This window comes from Danio rerio, chromosome 20 (genome assembly GCF_052040795.2).
Source record: "Danio rerio strain M-AB ecotype USA chromosome 20, GRCz13ab, whole genome shotgun sequence".
NCBI classification, from domain to species: domain Eukaryota; kingdom Metazoa; phylum Chordata; class Actinopteri; order Cypriniformes; family Danionidae; genus Danio; species Danio rerio.
Window position 1 is genome coordinate 38,660,361 of NC_141040.1, and position 22,046 is coordinate 38,682,406.

At 34.7% G+C, this 22,046-nt stretch overlaps 1 protein-coding gene and 1 long non-coding RNA gene across 42 annotated transcripts in view; one reads left to right on the plus strand and one right to left on the minus strand.

The window, feature by feature from the left end:
• The window catches only part of LOC103909331 (uncharacterized), a 79,632-nt gene extending 66,267 nt beyond the window's left edge, over nt 1–13,365 (minus strand). For all 28 annotated transcript variants that reach the window (XR_015518651.1, XR_015518646.1, XR_015518653.1 and 25 more), the window contains exons 1-2: nt 12,841–13,365; nt 11,610–11,675 (exon numbers count right to left, since the gene is read on the minus strand). This is a non-coding gene — a long non-coding RNA (uncharacterized LOC103909331). The remainder of the gene's footprint in view (nt 1–11,609; nt 11,676–12,840) is intronic.
• pde4dip (phosphodiesterase 4D interacting protein) overlaps nt 13,334–22,046 on the plus strand; it is a 107,131-nt gene continuing 98,418 nt past the window's right edge. For 11 of the 14 annotated variants that reach the window (XM_087297585.1, XM_087297615.1, XM_087297618.1 and 8 more), the window contains 1 exon segment: nt 18,771–19,166. Coding sequence is in view for 10 of the 14 variants with exons in the window: in XM_087297615.1 (XP_087153741.1) it covers nt 19,141–19,166 (26 nt within the window). In the remaining 4 variants the exon portion in view is untranslated. 14 annotated transcript variants of the gene reach the window in all.

Here is a 22,046-nt window from a genome sequence, read left to right on the forward strand (position 1 = left end):
AAGGAAAAATAATTTTACGTTTGTGAACAAAGTGCAGTGCTAATAGTGCATAGCATATAGTGCATCACTTGGCACGACATATGTGATTTTGCATTCTGAGAAAATGGTAAAATACTTTTTGTGTGAACAGTATATTAGACTGGAAGCTTAAAAAAATGAATTGGTGTGTTTTTAAAATCTGAGTGTCTCCTACAATACAAGCAGCATCAAGAGGTTTTATGTTCCTGCAAGTGAAAATAATAAAGCTAATATTTAGTTACATTTTCAGAATTAACTTCTCACTGCACTAACTATCCTTTGGTATAGTTCCTGATTCATCAGTGGTCGCAAAATACTATGACATATGTTTTATGCTAAGGAAGCCAACATGCAACCCAAAATTAACTTAATTTAAAGAATAATTTTATTATATAAAACATTACTGCCACTGCATTGCTGTGTTTGTGCTTTCAAAAAAAAGCAAGCAAACTTGTTGAAAGCAAAGACAGTGTCTCCCCTTGTGACAGCCATATAGCTTTCTATTTTGCTATGCTTTCGCTGTCTGTAATTACAGGTTGTCTCTACAAGATCAAAGCATGTTAATTATCATGCAATAGACTTTTGGGGGTTGTTAACTGGCTGTTTGGACGTCTCAGACTCAGATGAATATGTATTTTCATTTCTATCCTTTAAACAAACTGCCCGCATGCACAACGCTGGTGGCTGATGTGACATCGGTCTTCGTCATCACCATATAATCAACTTCAGCTTCCACTGCACGAAAAAGTCACATGTATTCCCTCAACAGCTAAACTATTCAAAATATGCATTGTTAAAAGGCCTTTATTTATAAATGGGGCAATGGAGAAGTGGATTGGGGTTTGGGTTTACATGGCTCAGAGCAAAACACATGTGAGCCCTGGCCTAGCCTGGTGACAGCTTTCAACTCTGCCTGTTCTGGAGTGTGGAACTGAGAAGAAATACAGACCAAAACATCTTTCTCTCTTGCCAAATTACTTCAGAGCAAAAATCTGTCTTTCCTTCTGTGTGGTTTGGCAATGCGTTTAAAAAAAAGGGAGAAAAAATACCCTTCTAATGGAATACACTTAAACATTGAGTTGACCTTGAAGGGGTCAATAAATAATAGAAGACCTACCATCAGCTACAAGAATGTGTGATGCAAAATTAAGTACTATACTAAAAAAAGTATGTTTTTACTGTTTGTTCAATCTACTTATTTAAAATGAGCTGAAACAATACAATTATTTGGTTTTTGGGGAGGACAACTCAAATGTTTTATGTTCAATCCACAAATTAAGCATCTTTTACAGTGTATGATGTTAATATTCACAGAGTATCACAGATGTGTTTTTACCGACTTATAAATAATTTTATATATACAGTTATTGTTTTTTTATGTTTGTCTTGTTTTTATTGTTATTCTATGTATTGCAATTTAGACTTTTTTAACATAGCAATTTTTGCCCTATAAAATCCAGAGAGAAAAAAAGTCACGTTTTTCTTTTTTTCCATGTTGGGATATTATTAATATTCTGAATACACAGAGAAAAAAGATAAATTGTGAGGTATAAACCCAGACTGGGGGAAAAGAAATATATACAGTATATATATACATTTCTGGAGATCGCGAATTATGTAGCCAGAAATAAGTATGGCTGTATTCCGTCTTTAAAATGAGTGCTACGGGGCGGTATGAGGCCGTTCCTTTACGTGCTTACCAGCTGACTGCTTATTTTTATATGGACAGCTTTGCTGCTGTTACCAGTTTGTCCGGTAGCTCGCCGTGTTGGCAGACTTGAGAGGAGTTGACCACGAAGACGGGGTTAAAGTCTGTTATATATGTTCATTATATAGCATGCACAAAAACCTTACGAATATACTTTGCACAATACAAATAAAACAGATTTTAATATAAATTTGAGCAAATAAACTACCTTATTGTGTTCATGCTTTCATTAAGATTTTCATGTTAATATTTACTTTCACCGTCTCATTTAGGGAACCTCCTGAGATAAGTAAGTTTTGTCTCCGAACTTTAATAATAAATCTACATTGGTGCTTCCCACCTCCTTTATTTCGTCGCAATGACTTCTGGGACTTTTAGAGCGAGTTCGATGGTCAAGTCTGCATCGACGAATCCTCGATATCAAGAACGCAGTTTTGGAACTGAACCTTGGCGGTTGATGATGACGTTATACAGGAGAACACGACGACGCAAGATCGATGAAGACCACATATTGAGAAACAGCCAGTCAGTCATTTATTCAGTCAGTCAGTCGACAGTGGCCTCTTGTGGATTTACACAAGAACAGCAGGCACTCTGGTGCATTCGTGAAAACAAAAACTGCAAAAAACATACCTCCTGGCACATATTTGGTGCTCTCCAGAAATGTATATAGCGGTAAGTTTTCAGAATAAGCCTGGGTTGCAAAAAAGCCAGTATTGTGAGTTTTAAAAACTGAGTTGCAATAAAAAATTAAAATGTAAAACTGAATTGCATTCTGAATTCTGAGTGAAAAAAACTGTGAGATATAAGCTGTGTGTTCTTGTATTGAGTTCAAAGATGACAGATGACAAGCTCATTAGCCCCATCATGTAGAGTATTTACTTTGCCATGTTGCACCAGTAGCAAAATATTCATTGGATGGATCTGAATGAGCAGACTTTCATTGAAAGGAAGTGGTTAGAAATAACATTTGTTTATGCTTTGATTTGCCAACACTAGGTAAGCTTCACTGGAAACTTCAAGGTCCATTCCAAGATACCTAGTCTAAAACAAGCACACTTCCTTTTAACACTAATAAAGGGTGCTGTTCTCACTAAAATGTTAGCATATAACCAAAAAATGTTCAAAAAACATCCAACATGAAGTTCCCACTTTACTTTGCTGACAGGATCTGAGGCCTTGTCACACGTTTGCTGATATATTCAAGAAGTGTGGAACAGGCTGTTTAGGCTGACCCCAGTGTTTAAACCATCACTAATTTGAGTTGGATGGCTTCCTGCTTTCATTACTCTTGCCAGTCGGGCCGAGATGACAGAAAGTCCCAACGGTGGCGCCGGCCTGTTGGAGAGGAAGCAGCGCTGTGACAACGGCGCCCAAGTCAAACACAAAGGTCAACATCCACCGCGCACCTCAATCCCTCTAGTGCCTGTTAAAACCGCAGGACAAAGCAAATAGCTTTTGTCACACCATTTCCTCAGGTTTTAAAGAAAGGTCATTCCTGAAGAGGATAATTTAGGATTTAAATTCAGACAGTTGATCCGTTCTTCATGAAATATGTTATGCAAGGAAGCCAATTGTTGACCAGCCCTGTGCAGTTTCAAACTTAAATATAGTCGCATAGGAGAAGAAATCAAAGTTATGAAGACAAAAGTGATGGAAATACATGGGATGAGGTCAAGCAAGCATACGTATCAAAAGAAAAGGTCAAAAGCTTTTGTTTTAGGAATACCCCTTCACTTTAAGTAACAGTTCGTTTTGTATTACATATAGCAGAGTCTATTGTTTTAACTTTACAGGGAGGAAGTAATCTAGCCATTAATCTTTCTTAAAGCCCCAATCCATCATATCTTCTCCAAACAGACTACTCTTAGATCTGCTTACCATTGGTTTCTATCTTCCAAAACTGGGAGAAATTATTTTCTCTCTCCCTCAATCATTCCTCTCTTTGCTCTGCGTTTGCTTGGGGTTGGTTTTCTATTTCAGAAAGGATCTCTACTGCGTGTAAATAGGGGTGCAGTGGGGTATACTTGCTGAAATGAATATTATTGTCACATCTCGAGCCAGGTCAAATTCCCCACCAAATGTGCAATTTGGGGATGACGCCTGCCACGGAAAGTCTGTGTTTAATTTTCTCTACTGGCACACACACTGACATGTGCATGCACGCACACAGCACAGCACATACACACACACACACACACGCTTGCAAAGAGAGAATAAAAAAGAAAGAGACGCTAGGAGAAGCAAGTGCAGAACAGAGAAAACTTAATGCAAGCATTTATTCTGCTCAGTCTGTTTTAATTAGCTGGAATTGATGAAAGCAAATTGTTGGTTTTTATTAAACAAAGGCATTAATGTCAGGATTAGATGCTGTAAAAATAAATGTATTCATCTACTTCTGTGTTGTTTCATTTTGATGAAGGAAAGGAGAATTTGATTTTATTTCCCGTCAGTTTATTTATGTTCTGATAGCTCTACAGCATTCTTCAATTCAGAGAGCTTATAGGCCGTTCACAGCATTTTGGTATTTTGAACTTTTAGAGTTACATTTTTTAATGCACATGTTGTTATTTAAAAAGGTGGTCCACTATAATATCAAATTTTATACTTCAGTGTAATGTAGCTGTGTGAACATAAAAAACACCTCTGAATGCAAACGAAGACATTGGCGTTTACAGAGTTAGCTTAGCAAAGCCTACAGCAAACAAAGATTGGGGACTACAAACAAATAAAATCAGGGTTAGAGATATCAAATAAGTGCAGCAAAGGGGTGTGGCTGGAGGCGCTGTAATGTAGCAGAGAAAGCTAAAATGTACTACAAACACTGCTATTTCCTCAGAGCGTGTTTTGTTTCTATATTTGGACTTTCAAAGGAAATGACACAGAAGTGCCCACAGTTTATTTTTAATTGTGTTCCAGAGAATTATAAAAATATATATAGCAAGGGGCGGTTTATTCAGCTGTGGCGACCCCAGATTAATAAAGGGACTAAGCCTAAAATTAATGAATGAATAAATATATAGCAAGCATTTGACAAAGAAGAGCTTCCAGAATCTCTTCCAGTTCAGCACTGGGTTCGGCTAAAAACTCCTTCTACTGACGAGGCTATGGATTGTGAGCCACAACCTCTAAGTATTTTTAGGATGTAAACAATGGGAAATGCTGTTTGGCACCGTTAACGATTTAGCCACAAATTCATATGTATTAGTCAAACCCCTGTAACCACCCACAATCTTAAGCAGTGCTTTCAGTGTCTCTCTATGCAAATGCTTTCAATGTCTCTCTATGTGGTCACTTTCCGTACCTTCTACATCTCAAATTAAAAAATCACAAGATTTGAGAACTTTTATATTACTTACATATGCTTATTCTGAATATATGTGAAAGACACTTGTTAGATTTTATTTTAGAGAGCAGGCGTGAGGTTTAGCTGTGTGTTCTTCATTTTCTGATTCAGGCAAACTGATACGACTGTTTGCACAGCAAAAAACGTGTGCTTGTAGGGGCATGACGTGGAGCCAATCCTCGAATCACAGCACATTAGGTTAGCTGACCTATCAGAGCCTCTTGAGGACAGGCCTTTCAGAGGAACTAGGAAATATGACAGCCCTTTTTATCTTAGCTGAGTAGCTGTAAATAATCAAAGTAAGGTATATAAAAAATAACATGTTTTGGTGCGCAGTGTCAAAACTGTTGATCGAATCCATGTTTGCACAGAAAAACAGTGAACAAGCCGTTTTCACACCTTGCTTGGCAGAACTTTTTGTATTTAAAAAAAAGAGACACATGGTACTGGAAGGTCTTTTAAACCTTTAAGCTTCTTTTAGCTTGAGCAATGCATTTTCAGAATGCCGTGTCATGCAAAAGACACAGCAGAATCAATACACAAGAAACAGTCAGAAATGTTCATCTAGCTCCTGTTTGTGTACAAAACCAATTAGTGGTTAAAAATAGTGAAGTGGAGGAAAATGTATTGTATAGTGCCTGACACATACACGTGATCTGGATTATTCAATCAGATTCTAAACATGTAGTCTTATAATCAGATTACAGTACATTGTTTTAAAATGCTCAAATTCAGATTACTGTTATTTTATGGAATACATGGTTGTATGCACACAACAGTTCATCAACTTTTTTCTTAATTCTCCTTTTATTGTCCATTATAAAAAAGAATAGATCATACTGTTTCATATAGTTTAGTTTTGAATCAGTCATTCACAGCTTTTTTATTAAATTTCTTTTGACCTAAAATATTTACTTGAAATGCTATTGTAATTTCAATGTTATAGATATGTTAGGCTAAAATTCCTCTTAAATAAATCATAATATCATTATAAATCAGAATGCATTTCCTAATACTGAAAAGGGATTACTTAATTGTTTTACTAACAATTTTCATCACATAATTTGTAATTAATTTACCCAGTAAATATATATTTTAGTGATTAACAATTTTATTGATTCTCAGGTAAATTTCAGAATGGAATACAGAATACAACTCTGTAAAGAATCAACATTTTACTCTATTAACAAACCCAACCCAAACTAATCCCTAACTACAACTTTAAGGTCCCGGCTTGGCTATCATTAAATACAGATAAAGCCTCCATTTTTATATAATGAAGAGAAAATGAAAACAAAATACAATAAAAAAAAAAAAAAACAAATAGGTAAGTTCAGTCAATAACATACCACATTTACACTGTCACAATCAGTATATTTCTCACACATTTTTATGGTTCTATTTCTAAACAGGTTAAGTACCATTTTTATAGGTTTAGCTTGTCCACTTGCGTATAAGACATTTTTTCAAATGCGGCCACTCTAGCAAGTTCTACTGCCCATTCATGAAGGGACGGGGCATCTTCTGATTTCCAGCTCCTAAGAATTATTTGTCTGCCAATCAATAAACTGGTTTGGACCCAGGATTTTATGTTTTCATAATTTATTTTGTTGTCTGCCCAACCACCTAGTACAAACAGTCTAGGACCATAGAGCATGAACTAAATCACCATTCTCGATTTTACATCTCGAACAATAAAATGTATATTTTAACCCGAGTTTAAACAGTCTGAAATAAGTCCAGTAAAAACGGTGTATAATTTTAAACTAAGCTGTATTTTAGCATCTCTAAATGCTGTTTTAACATTCTTTAAAACTCCATGCCATGCTTCGTCATCAATTGTAAGATTCAAATCTCTTCCCATATTCTTTTAAAGTAAATATATATTTATTATAAAATGCTAAAACCAGTCTAGCATGTACTTCTATCATGATAACATATGAAAAAGAATGGAAAAGCACAGAGGATTGAAAAAAAAAAAAAAAAAAAAAGGACAACCCAGTTGACCCACAGGAAAATTAGCAAGTATTTAAACCTTTTCCTATTAGAGTTGCTTGCAAGCTTACGTGAATGTATTGGTTCATTTTGAATTACACATTAAGTGTTTGCACGTTCCATGCAAAATGGCCTAATTAGTATTGTCAAATAATGACCTTAAGAAAACAGGAATGTTAAATGCTCTATAATGGGCATAATGTTTTTGGACTCATTCATTGCTATATTTGATCAAACCCAGAAGTCAATTCATTCTTACTCAGCTGAAATATTCATAGTGAGTGTTGCTACAACATGAAGCATTAATAAAGAATGACTGACTTAGAAATCATTTATATTCAATGGTGGTACTGTAAGAGCATACAAATATCCACTTTACAGCTCTGAGCTGAAATCAGGGATTAATGGGATTTTAAAAACCGAATTGTAGTGCAAATTTAAAGAAGTGCATTCCTAAAACGTTCACTTCCACTAATGAATATAGCATTCTTTAAGCCGGTAACTAGATACTGTTTCAAATGTGCATGCTAATCATTTTAAGTCCAGCACATCTGGAATGTTTTAAAATTTAAAGAGACGATGTACGTGACATTTGAGAAATTAGGCTTTGTTTAACATTATTAATCAAAAGTCACCTCTTTACAAGGGCCTATGAATAAATTGTAATATTTTTCATGCATGTATCCAGAGAGGCTTGTAAATCATTTGGCTCATAAAGAAATGCGCAAGTATTTAAAACTCACTTTGTTGATGTTTTTATACTGGCATTCATTGATAGCAGGCGGCCCCAAAAAACCCACAGGTGAGCATGACGTCTTGGTTCATATTCAACTCGTACACTAAGGGAAAACCTAGAAACCATCTGTCTGTATTTAATGAAAAGCATTCCACCGCCTTTTGAATTAATGAAATATTACACTGCAACATTCAAGAATATCTTTAGAGAAGATTTATGCGCCAATGGACCTATTTTGGCTCCCAGGGATGGAGCAATTCTTTGGTTTTCCGTAGTATGTTTCAGAAACAAAGGAAATCCAACTGTAACTTTCGTGTCTTGTGCGAGATGCTTTACAAATTTATCTTTGGTAAAAAATATAATCTGTTTTACATTGTTTTAGAACTGTTTTGGTAAATGAAATATTATATTTATCATTTAATAGAACCTATATTTTTGCTGACATAAAACACACGTTTTATTTAATTATTAATTCAATTGAATTATTACATTTCAATAATAAACACAATTACATTTTTGGCTTCAAGTTAAGTGGCTTCTTTAGTATGATTCTAGAAAAGGAAAATTAACTGTAACTCCCATGTCTTGAGCTGAAAGCTTGGTATATTTACATTTAAAAACACATAACCTCTATATAAAACGGAAATTAAATAAGTATTTATTATCTTATTAGAGCTTTATTTTACCAGAATAAAAATATGAGTATGAAGAATTAGTTTTATTTATGAATTAGTACTATTGATTATATACTACTAGTACTAGTACTATTGATTATATATATATATATATCAAATAATATACAAAATATAATATGCTTTGTTTTACAAATGATTTTCACATGTGAAAATACATTTTTATGTAACAATATTAAAGGTTTATTGAATATTCATATTTTTTTATTATTTAAAAATACAAAAAAACATTTTTGCCTTCAATTTTATAGGTTTCCTTAGTATGTTTCTGATAAAAAGGAAATTCGACAAATTATATTAACTAAATTTCAAAAAACTATTTTAACTATCAACTAAATTTCATGTCAAGTGCGAGAAGCTTTGCAAAGAAAAAACATATGGTAAAACACAATATATAATCTGTTTTACAATGTTCTACAAATGCTTTAATAAATGAAATATTATATTTAGCATTTAAATATTAAAGTTTTACTAACTATTATAAGTTATATTATATATATATTTAATTTTTTTTATAAGAACACATTAAAAAGTTTGGCTTCAAGTTCATTGGTTTCCGTTGTATGTTTCTGAAAAAGGAACTTCAATTTTAAGTATACCAACTATAAGCTGTATTCAACTATATTTCATGTATTGTGCTAAAAGTTTGGTGAATTTAAATTTGCTAACACAATAACATTTCTAAAAAATTAAATTAAATAAAAATTTGAAAACTAAATGAAAATTAGTATTTATTATATAATCAGAGCTATATTTTGCCAGCATAAAAATTTGAGGCATAATTAATTCGTTTTATTTATAAATTAGTATTGTTGATTATATATTATCAAATACTATACAAAATGTAACCTGTTTTAAAATGTTTTGCAACTGCTTTAGATAAATAAAATGTTATATTTAGAATTTAATACGAGATATATTTTTGGCATTTTTATATAAAGAATATTTATTTTTTTATATAATAACATTAAAGTTTTATTATAACTAGAATTATTATTATTTTAATTTAAAAACACAATAACAATTTTGGCTACAAGTTCATTGGTTTTCCTATATGTTTCTAAAACCTTCAACTACATTTTAACAAACTATTTCAACTATAAACTAAATTTCATGTATTGGGCTAGAAGCTTTGGAAAAGTTAATTTGGAAAAAAACAATATATAATCTGTTATACAATGTTTTACAAATGCTTTAATAAATTAAATATTATATTTAGCATTTAAAATATTTATATTATTATTAGTTTATATTTTTTATTTTATTTAAAAACACATTAAAATGTTTGGCTTCAAGTTCATTGGTTTTCCTAGTATGTTTTTTGAAGAACAAGGAAATTAAAGTATATTTTAACTATATCAACTATATTTCAACTAAGTATTTCAACAATCAACTATGTTCAATTATATTTCATGTCTTGTGCTAGAAGTTTGGTGAATTTAAATTTGATAACCAATACCATCTATACCAAAACTGACAATTGGTCTTATGAATGAAAAAGACTATTTATTATAATCAGAGCTTTGTTTTGCCAGCATAAAAATATGAGGCATCATGAATTAATTGTATTACGGATTATATATTATCATATTTTAAGTCTAATTACAATTTTTATTATATTTTTAAATAAATATTTAAATTAACACAAAAGAATCAGATTATCATTTTTCAGGACTGATCATCACTATATCTTTAAACTATAATTAAATCAGTGATTTAGCGTGCACATGCCAAACAAAGTCTCAGACTCCGGTAGATACGACTATAATAAAACAAGCCCATCTCTGTGCTTTGTTGTCTAGATGAGGCTTTTCTTGTGCTGGGAACAGCAGTTTGAGCTCCAGCCCTGCTGCTCTGAGGGGAGCACAGTGGAATTTGGTGCATTTCCCCTTTTCGTGCGCTGGACTTGTTCGCTCGCTGCCAACTCTGGGCTCCATTTCGCCTCCACATGGATTCTTCCCTCAGGGGTCATGATGACAGCGAGCAGATCGATAATTAGAAAAACAAAAAATGGGAGTCTGTGGACACGGAGGGCAGTGTGTAATATTAACATAGACATTGAGGAATGGCTGACGAATCGCAGGCTGTTTTGACAGCTCCAAACAAACCCGTGGATGACTGAGGGACAGAGTGATGACTGGTGGAGACTGGGAGGGGCACTTAATAACACCTCACCCCACTTTATTCTTTGTACAAAAAAGGCTTTTACAAACACGCTATGGTCATCTGTTTTTACAGTTTTTATTTATTTTTTTAACCGTTCAATTTATTCATTTATTTTTATTTTATTTACCACATTTTTTTTTCTTTTTTTCTTTGTTTTTAAGTTTTCATACAGCCTGAAACCTTACGTTTATTTCCATATTTCAGGTATTTTTTAACTAAAATTTTATTTTTTTAGTAAATTTTTTCTGATGTTTTCTTATTGAAATTTTAACATTTTAACAGATGTTAAACAGGTGTTTAACATGTATTAGGACTTAACATTCATGTTGTTTTAGGGTTGAATTAATGTCCTTAAATTGGCAAGAAAATCCAAAAGGTATTTTTTGCTATGAAATTATGCTCTTTTTCCCTGCTGATTTTTTGTGCTCATCTTCTCAGATTTTTCTACAGTGACACTAAACTGTCTGTCTGAAATAATTAGGAGAGAATCTGATTAATTTAACTGATTTGTCCAGCTGTTTTTGTAAATCTGATTACCTGCTTTACCAAATCTTGGCCACAAGGTGGCCTTCAAAAATCAGACAGAACCGAAGCCAGCAGCATGACTTTAGATGGCTGTGGTTTGTAGAGGTACCATGTGTTTTTCGTGACCCCAAAACATTTGACAACAATTTGTTTATTATCATGCAGTTGTGGGTAAATTTTGAAGAATTGGCTTGCTCGTTTAAATTAACTAGTAAGTAACACATAATTATGCTTTTCAAGTAAAGTGTTGCTCCAGTCGTGAAAATTGTTTCCATGTTTACCAAAGACAGAAACAGATAACCGTATTATGCTAAATTCACTTCTTGAATCACATGTGAAACCATACTGTGTAATCATCTTCCAAAGTGGTCTTAACTCCTTTAAACTCATGTTTAATATAAAGATGTGAACTTTTTAGTTTACCTTGTTTACTTTGTTGATATCCTGTAGCTATGAGCTGCTCTTCAGTTTCATCTTTTTCTTCTTTGCCTTTAATGAGAGGACACAGAAAGGTTTATTCACTCTGCTTTAGTTATGTAACCAAAGTCTCTTTAAGGATGTAACTCAACAATTTTCCCTGTTAGTTCAAGCTTGCTCATAATGGATGTGACAGAGTATAAAAATCTATTTTAGGCTTTTCTTCTTTTTCCTGAAATGACCAACAGTCCAAAATTTAGTTACATCTTTTATCAGCACAGCCAAAAGAAAAGATGCTTCTGCAGGCGATAACCTTTTTAGATACATTTTGATAAAAATACCAAAGTAAACAGCAGATTTTTGGACTAATGAAGGCCTGAAGCTCTTCATTGTTGTGTACACTAACTTTGTCTCTTTAATGTTCTTATAAATTACATTTGTTTTATTACTTATTTTAAAAATATGGCTGTAGTGATCATAATTTGTTAGAATGTAGAATAATGTAGGATAATTTATGGCAGCATTGACTAGTACACATTATTCAATTATCATTTATTTTCCTTCAGCTTAGTCCCAATATTCATCAGGGTCACCACAGCGGAATGAACTACCAGCATGTTTTACACAGTGGATGCCCTTCCAGCTTCAACCCAGTACTGGGTAACATCCATACACACTCATTCAAACACATACACTAAGGCCAATTTAGTATATTCAATTCACCTGTACCTCATGTCTTTGGACTGTGGGGGAAACCGGAGCATTCACACATATTCACACAAACAAAAGGAGAACATGCTGTACCAGCTATCTTCTTGTTTTCAGGCGTCAGTGCTAACCACTGAGCCATCGTGTCACCTATTTAATATTTACAAATAAAATATCGATATGAAATTAGCAAGTTTAAAGTCATCTGTGAGTCACAGACTACGATCTGTAGGCCTAGACTTTCAAGTTTTCAGAAATGTTCAGACTTTTTTTTAAAACTAACAAAACCTAATACAACGTTAATTAGCACACCTAATTAACGGTTATTTACAAAAAATAACCATAGTTCTTTTATAATTAAACAAGCTAGACCTTCTTAAACCACAGTGACCACAAATTAGATTTGCCTTTGATAACGTTACATGTCGTTTAACAATGGTAACGTTAATGTTATAGTAAAACTGCTGTGCATAAATAATTATCATACAAATATTTTGCAATTGCATAAACACACAAACCAATACATAACCTGTTAAAGCATCCAATTGTCTGTAAATTTAGATCTTGGTCTTGTTTGGGAACCAGGAACTTTGCAGTAACGCAATGTTAGCATCTTCGTTGATTTTTGCTAAGTGACGACACTTTGGCCGTTAAAAATGGCGGATTCGTCAAAAATTAGGCTAGTCGTTATCTTCAGTTATCGTATTAAATAGTTTTATTATTATATTTATTTTAATAGGCTCACGCTCTTGTAGTTTTAGCTATGCTAATTATTTAATGGGGGACAGTTACATTTGCCAAACTTGGCTGCAATTTCAGAACATTCGTCGGTAGCTACATTATTTTCAGGGCGTAATAATAAACAGTTATCCACCAAAAACATTGCCTAGATTCTGTGATGAATGGCTGTTTTGAGCATAGAGAATCAGCAGCACGAGGCTCTCTCTCAGCATCTCCTGACGCGTGCCGTATCCGGAGCGTTGTCTGCCAGCAGTGTATTATTGGACCGCGGGGGTTTGCTTGCACTGACTCTACCATTGTGACAATGAACTGCGCATCCTCATTCGCATCTGAAGCAATGAGACTCGATTTCTGACATCTGCAGCACAATGACAGGTTCATTTACCGTAATTTGACGGCGTGATATCAAGTGCTATTGTGGATATGAAAGGAAGCGGATAAGAGATGGACTAATATGGACAGGACACCGTGTGACGACAAGCGACATCAGAGAGATGCTGAAAGGTACAGTATGTCTACAAGTCCGCAATTAGTAGCTAATATTAAGTTTAAAATGATGTGGTTGATGGTTTATCTGTTTTTTTTTTAAAGATAAATGGTGTTGTTTGTGATGGTTATAAGACGTGTAAGCACGCCAAAGCAGCATTTTCGGTGTGTGTTTAGACACTGTCTTGTTTTATAAGCTGAACAGGCATCAAAATTATAACCACGCTAGACTTTGTGTTGACAGAAAATGCAAGTATCTGTTAATCACAGTATTGATAGATATTATAGGTCTGTTGAAAGGTAAGTCTGTGTTTGTTCCTGTGAGGTTCATTGTTCTTTGAACATTTTACAATCCACTTAGTATGAATGAAGAATAATTAGGATAAGGCTTCCAATCCCACTTATCAAGTGCTTGTCTAGATTAGTGTTGAAACTGTCTCAGTGATAAGAAACATAAGTGGAAGTGTATTTGCAGAAATGTAAACAGATGTTTGCGAAACTAATATTGGCGTCACATTGCTTTTTGTAGCATTATACATACAAAAAAAATAAAAGAAAGAAAGAAAGAAAGAAAGAAAGAAAGAAAGAAAGAAAGAAAGAAAGAAAAAAGCTTTAGTGTGAAAAATTACCTTTACATTATTGATAGTTCATCCATAGTTCTCACCTCTGATGTTTGACCTTTTTGATTAGGGTTGCCAGGTGTTTGGAACAAAAAAGGCAACTGCTAATCAAAATTAGACCAATCATGCTCTGGCAGGTTTCAGAATCAGAATTGCATTCCTGAGGGTATATTTAACCATTTAAACATGTTTTTTTCTCATAATGTTAGTAATCCTGTTTTATGGTCAAGTTATATTATTGATCTGGGTTGTGTTCACAATTGACTGACTTTGTTATAATAAAATGGATTTGTTGACATGGTTTATTTGAATGTGTGAATGCTGCCATCCCATCCTTGACACCACCAAAAATGTATACTACTAAAAAGATTGGTATCGGTTTCCTTTTGCACAAACCTTATACAGTTAGGATAAAATATGTGCTCCAACATGCACCAAAGATGTCTTAAAAAAAAAATCAGAACATGATATAACCAGGGTGCGAATTACAGGGCTGGTGGGTGGGGAGTTTTTCTGGGTCTCAGATTATAAGATATAGATCAGAGATCAGCTTTCTCAGATCTCCGATCTATATCTTATATATCAATAATTAAAAATGGATAATATAAATATACATTTGACCCCCCCATAATGGTTCATACCATTGTGAATGCATAATCATGCCAATCAATGCTAGGGCTAATAACATTCAACAGTCTGAAACGGATAGTTCTAGAGCACAGAAAGACATCTTAAGTATTCGCAAAACATGTCTCTTGTAAAATTGGTGTTTACATCTGCATGTAGCCTAAAAAAAGAAAATTAGACAGATATTTTGTATAGTTAGACCTACAGTAGCCTCTAAAATAGTCGCAAAATATCCATCAAAACACTGAAAGCGTAAACATTTTATCAATAAATTAGATGTCATTTAAATACATTCACAAATTTGATTTACTGAAGCATGTATTACCAAGCAACTACCGAAAAAGTCCCCCTTCCCGATTGTCAATGTATAATTTGCACACTGAATATAAGATGATGCAAAATCTCAGAATGCTCAAGTATTTTAGTTTTTTTAATAGTCACAATGTTGCCCATAACAGTTCAATACAGACATCAGATATGTGTCTCCCTGCAGAAGATCATATGTGTGATGCAGGAATAATTGCCGCTATTCTTAATTTTTAAGCTCTTCTTGGATTCTGTACTGATAAAAATAGCATCATATGAGCACAAATTGAATGAGAACACTCAGCGTACAAAATTGCTTGGGGTGTTTAGTAAGTTCTGCTGCAGAATATAAATATATAAAGAATCAAATGCTCAATTTTTTTTCTTTTCTCTTTTTTGAACCAATAATGAACCAAAGTATGGAACTGAGTGTGAACACACCACTAAAATAAACAAAGCTTATTAGACATAAATGATGTTTATTTTCATAATCTGTGTTTAGACACATTCAATTTCTTCTCAAAACTGCTGTTAAATGCTACAGCAAATGTGAGAGCAGCTGTTTGAAGTTACAACGATCTCTCCGTGTCATTTACTTTAATTAATATTTTCAGTGCTGGATGAGTAGGACTGTTCAAACACTTCTGATAATGACTTTTAGCATTGCATCTGCTTCCTAATAGCTTTCTAATTGTAATTGACACAATATTGTGTCTGCTTCTAATTCTACTGTCGCAGATGGACATGTAGCAAGAAATTGTAGGAGTTATACAAGTTCATTAACAGCTTGTAAAAATGTGACAGAGTTAATTACGGAGTCCATCGCCTCCCTCCTCCTTACACACAGACGTATATATACAATGAAGGACATGTCCTGTTTCTAATCAGTCTGAGCAGGGATTGCCTGGGATTCATTCTACACATATGGCAACCCAGAATTTCCTTGTCAGTGCTGTGAATTCATTATATACAAGACATAGGAGCATGAACAATTCAACCAATTGAATATATTCAATAATAATAGTCATAAGCCTGCCTGCTGTGCCCACATGTAATAGTCGGTAAACGTAACCATAACATGTGAGGTCATAGATGTCTTAATGTTTGAAAAAATCTCACTCACATGATGTTTAAAAAAATATTATGGTACTATTGCTATATGTTTATGGTCTATAAAAATAGTAGATGTAGTGATGTAATTACTGTTAGGATCACCTGCTATCAAAGTGCTCACTATGAAAGAATCCACTTTTATAAAATGAAATGGGCTGTTTGTGGTTTAGTTCCAGAGTCCTGTGTGACTTGTGGTTCCCCGTTAGTCGTACACCAAGCAGCTGGTCCTGGGCAGCTGTTCAAACACAGGGATTTCAGATTGAAGGGTGGAAACATAGTGCAGTCTCAGTGGTAATTACAGGGTCATCGTGGCTCCTGGGTTAGACACACTACCTCTTTCCTTGTTATTGAACGTATACCTTGCTTTAGCTTGATTTTTCTGTATTTTTAGATATAAATTCTATTCAACTATTGTATCTAATTTATTTACTGCGTAACTCTCGAGTATCTTTAATCATTCTGTCAAGCTGAGGAGAAACCTCTCAGAGACTCCAAACACAGTCGCATGCTGGCTTTTCTTGAAAGAGTAACGCGTGACATTTCCCAGGCCTGCGAGAAGACTTATGGCATGCTTAATAAGGAATAAAATGCGGCTGATTAGGAACACATGATGATGAACAGTTAGCAGTCTCTTCCAATGTCAATTATTTAACCGGTGGACGATTTCGTAATTATGTAACATGCCTGAATGGTATTTCTCGCTTGAGTCAGTCTGCACCTTGGGAAAAAAGGTGATATAACTGTTCAGAGAAGCTTGTTTTTTTAAAGGGATAGTTCATGCAGGACTATAAATTCTGTCATCATTTGTTAACTTTAACATCATTCCAAAGATTACAAATGAAATTCAGACTTTCAGCTGGGCTATTTTTGTAATATTATTACAATAAATAGGAAATTAAGTTTCCAAGTTTCAAAAAAAGGGACAAATCACCTTTTTTAGCCACATAATTGGCACAGACTGAAAATTAAGTGATTATTTATTAATGAATCATTGAAACAGTGAGTTAAACATGAGAATCAAATCAGTTCAACCTCACTGACTTGACTGATTTCATTCCATCTTGTCGACCCGATGAATATGCTCACATTAAAACACTAGAATAAATCTAACTAAATCAATAGATAATAATACAAATTAAAGCAAATACACAAAAAAATAAAATGCAAAAATGAGTTATATATTTATAGGTTAATTCAAATTATGAATCAATGTTGTATTAATAATAAATTCCACTATGAACCAGTTTTATGATATAATTGTGAAGCATTTGTGTCCCTGACCTTTTTAATTGCATGTTTTCAAAGAATTTTGATGAAAGCCAAATAGGAGTGGCAGTTAATGACAGAATTGTCTTTTTTTTCTGAACTATCCCTTTAAAAGTACCATGTATCTATTAGTGTTGTAAAATAATGTTCAATTAAGCTGTGTTGTGTAGCAAAGTGGTTCCCAAAGTGGGGGTCGGGACCCCCTAGAGGGTCACAGGACAATGACAGGGGGTCGCTTGGTGATAACCAAAAAACTATTAAAATTACCATATTTTAACCATAACACACATTAGATAAAACTAGTAGTTATAATAGTAAAAAAAACAACAACTTGCAAATGAAAAGCCATTAGTCTTTAAATTATTATTATTATTTATAAGATTGGTGTGTTTACGTTTAACAACACAGCAATAGCATCAGCTGCAGCAGATTGATTTTATAGCACCAGGTTAAACTTTCTCTGTGGAAATACTTTCTGTATAAAAACAAAGATTGATTTTATAGCACCAGGTTAAACTTTCTAACACCTTTATGGCAATCAAGTACATTCAAAATAAATACAGGCCACAACTGATCCTTGAGGATAATATCTTATGGTCTCTAACTGTCAGTATGCTCGTGTTTATATTGGCCTATTGTTGTGTATGCAACGTTTGTATATTTATAACCACCTCTGAGGAATTCAGGGTTTGTGAGTTACGGGCATTGTTATTTTGGGGGTCACTGGCTGGTATAGCACACTATGTGACTTGACTTTAAGTTTGCATGTAGTACGAAAGTCATATAAATATTCCTCTTACTAAACTGTTACACAAGTCATCATCAGCCACTCCCCTGGAAAATATGTGATGCAATTTCCATTTCTGTCTCCTTGTATTTAGTCACACACTGTGGATTTTATAAATCATCATGGAGCGAGACAGAACCTCACAGTTGTGTCCATTTTAAAAATATCTATATTTATCTGTCTTTCTCAGCTGACTTGACTTTCAAAGTCTTTTTGAACTTGGTAACATCAGATTCCTCATCTTCAGCAGATAGAGATAATCCTCTTAAATGCAGTGTTTTACCTACAGACCTGTCTGAGCCTGTGTTCCTCATTGCCCCTCCTCTCAGCTCATAGACAGTCACAGCTAGGGGCGAATAGCCCATTTACAACTTAAAGGATGCTCCTCAAGCCTGGGCAGGAAGGCCCAATGTGGTTTGTAGTTGGAAACCACATACACACACACACACACACACACACACACACTCCTCCCCACACATACACAGAGAAACCTGTCTTTGAGCGTGCACGAACAGATCATTCTTTCAGGGCAAGCCAGTGGCGCTCCGAGTGTGTGTTTACTCTCACCTCTGTACTGTTTACCACTTACCAGCCCTCTGTGTGTGTGTGTTTCGCTGACTCCTGGTCTGGCCTTGCCACGTCAAATGACCGTCTCCTGCCTGCTGTCCAGGGAGAAATTGCAGCCCTGCGTGTGTGTGAGTGTGTGCTTATGTTTGGTTGGACTCCTGACCAGCCTGGTCTTTGGAAATGAAGATTTCTTCACTAAAACACTGGATTGAGATCAGAGCCACAGAAGAGAGCCTGGCTGTTTCCTTCTTTAGGAGCTAAGTTTGTTCCTGTCTGCTCTTTTTCAACTTTTGCTGTGGTTTTGGATGCCACGAGGATGAGTGGATTTCTGTATCGTGGCAGGTAAGGGATTCACCTCTAACAGAGCAAAGAAAGACTGTTTGCTTTCAGATTTTTTTGTTCTATTTCTGTGTGTTCCGCCATGTCTTTGGGATTTGTTTGTTGTTAGTGTTTGAATCCAGGCATAACTCGCAGTAATTTGAAAAATGTGGGAGCAGAATGTCTGGTTTGCCTCATGGTAAAGCTGAAAATATACACGGAAACATTTTGCTTGACTAAATTGAGAACAGAAAGTTCATTTAATGCTACTCATAATGAATGGGAATTCTAAACTGTTCCCCTCCATTTATGCAATATCACTGTTTAAACAGCGTTCAAGCACACCATTTGTCAGTATGGGGGAGTTGACTCTTCAGCTGACCACATGTGTGATTGTGAGTGACCTAGAGCAGGTGGTCATGACTCAGGAATCTTCTGATGTCTATTGCTGTTGGGCATGTTTACATGTGATAAAGCTGGATTTTCCTTCTATGTGGAAAGACTTTCCGTATAAAAACAAAGAAGAACGTTACAAACTCATTAGCATAGGCCCATCCCCCATGATATGCACACCTTAGTGGGTGGATCGTTGTGGAAATGGTGGAGTTGTTGACACCCTCGGTCAGCTGTGTGTGTAAGTCCATCTGTTTATGTTTCTTTTGCTCGTTGCAGACTTCAGTCGCTCTCCGTGGGGCAATAATGTGATGTGCGATGGATGTTCTCTGGCTTTTAGGAGTCTCTAAGATCTTTCAAGTGGTTTGACATAGATTATGTTAATTAGGTGCTTAATTATTCGTTTCTCAGATCAAAGTGATGAAAGTCAGCGGTTCTATCTGTCATACTATATACTGTCTGTCCTTTTATTTATCATTTAATCCATTTATTTGACAAGTAGACATGTTATTAAATAACTAACATATAAACATTACAGGGTAGTTTTATTCTTAAACAATGTACTGTACGGCATCTCTTTTATCAAGGGCTCAAGTAATTATTCAAAGTAGATTTTGGTTTACCATTTTAATTAGATGATGGGTGATAGGTGATTTCCAAGTAGGGGTCTACAAACCCCAGGGTGTACTTAATCAGTTTCCACTGAGTAGGATGTTGCTTTGTTAAACCTTTAAAATGGTAATAGTAATCTGATTTGGTTTTGAGGAAGCAGTATTTTAATCTGACGGTAGAGTTCAGTGCTGCTTAAATGTTTGGAGTTTGTGTGATTTAAAAAAATACTTAAATTAAGACATTTATTAGGCAGAGTTGGTCAAAAGTGACTTTCATAATGTCATAAAATGTTTCCTCTTCAAATAAATGCACTAAATGTTGTCCATCAACCAATCCTGAAAAGTATGGTTTCCACAGCAATATCAAATTATTTATTTCTGTAAAAGATATATTTTATACAAATCAGTATCAGGATTTGAATCTTTTTGGCTCGAGAGTTCCGGTCTTATTCACTTCCATTCATTTTTTGACGTTAAAAACTGCTCATTACGCTGCTTGATGTTGCAATTTAATATTTTCTTATTATATTATTCTACTTGGTCTGTATAGTCATGCAAACATTTGTTTGTTGAGCAAGTAGTTTGACCATTTTCTGCCGTTTATCATTCCTAGTCATATCTCCCATAGGCGACTGAATCAGAAGTTCTAAGACAATCGCGAAAACAGGCGCACTTCCACATTTTAGGATGAGGTCAATAGCAGACACTGTAAAAAAGCCCATTCCCAGCCACTAGACTTTTTTGACAGGGTATTCGAGTGTCAGAATTTTGTGAGACTCATACAGGAGTTATTATGAGTTATAGAAAGCGAAATTTAGCAATTTTTATTTTAGCGTTTTTTTTTTAAAGGATGACGGTAAAACATGAACAGTGTTATGAATATATTAAAACTTGTTTGTTATCAAAATTTATAATAATGACAAAAACTACTAATTTGTGGATCTCCTTACTTGCGGGTACAGCTATCCTGCCTTTGTAGCTGGTGTATTCTGGAAAATTTTCTTACCCCTTGGTTTTGAGTGTGGTCCTGGAAAATCTTTGTTCAAAGAGGTATATACCCCTTCCCCTTAGCCCTACACCTTCAAGCTAAAGAGGGGAATTCAGGGCTAAGGGTTGGGATTGGGCCTTAATCTCATCTCTTTGTATTTAAAGTCAATCTATTTATTTATTTATCTTCTGTAAGGGAAGGGTTGCATTCATGAATCTCACCTCAGTCACTTATATATTGTCATAACTTTATTATAAATAAAAAAAAAAATCTATGTTAGCTAATAAATGCACATTTTAGAGGGGGTGCTTTTTACGGCAGGGGTGCTTTTCTCAGCACTACATCGGGAAAGTAGAACATGGAAGCAGCTTGAAGCGGAAAGTGAGAGTATGTCTGTGGTCTGGAGGTATTATAAAGTTGATAATGACAACATTGCCATAGCAAACTGTAAGATTTGTAAACTTGAAATTGCCCGCCGGATATTTTAGGTTGAGGAGCTATTTGTTTTTATATTCAATTTTTTTAAATTTACTGTTGCGCTAAAGTCCAAAAGTGAAGAATTGATGTTATTCATCACTTGATTGTTCAAGCTACCTTACAGAAGTGCTGTGTTTGTTAACAGAGTTGTTGAATATTAAAATAAGGTGAATTCAATAAAGGCGAGGCAGTGGCGCAGTAGGTAGTGCTGTCGCCTCACAGCAATAAGGTCGCTGGTTCGAACCTCGGCTCAGTTGGCGTTTCTGTGTGGAGTTTGCATGTTCTCCCTGCCTCCGCGTGGGTTTGCTCTGGTTACCCCCACAGTCCAAAGACATGCGGTACAGGTGAATTGGGTAGGCTAAATTGTCCTTAGTGTATGAGTGTGTGTGTGAATATGTGTGTGGATCCATCCCAGAGATGGGTTGTGGCTGTAAG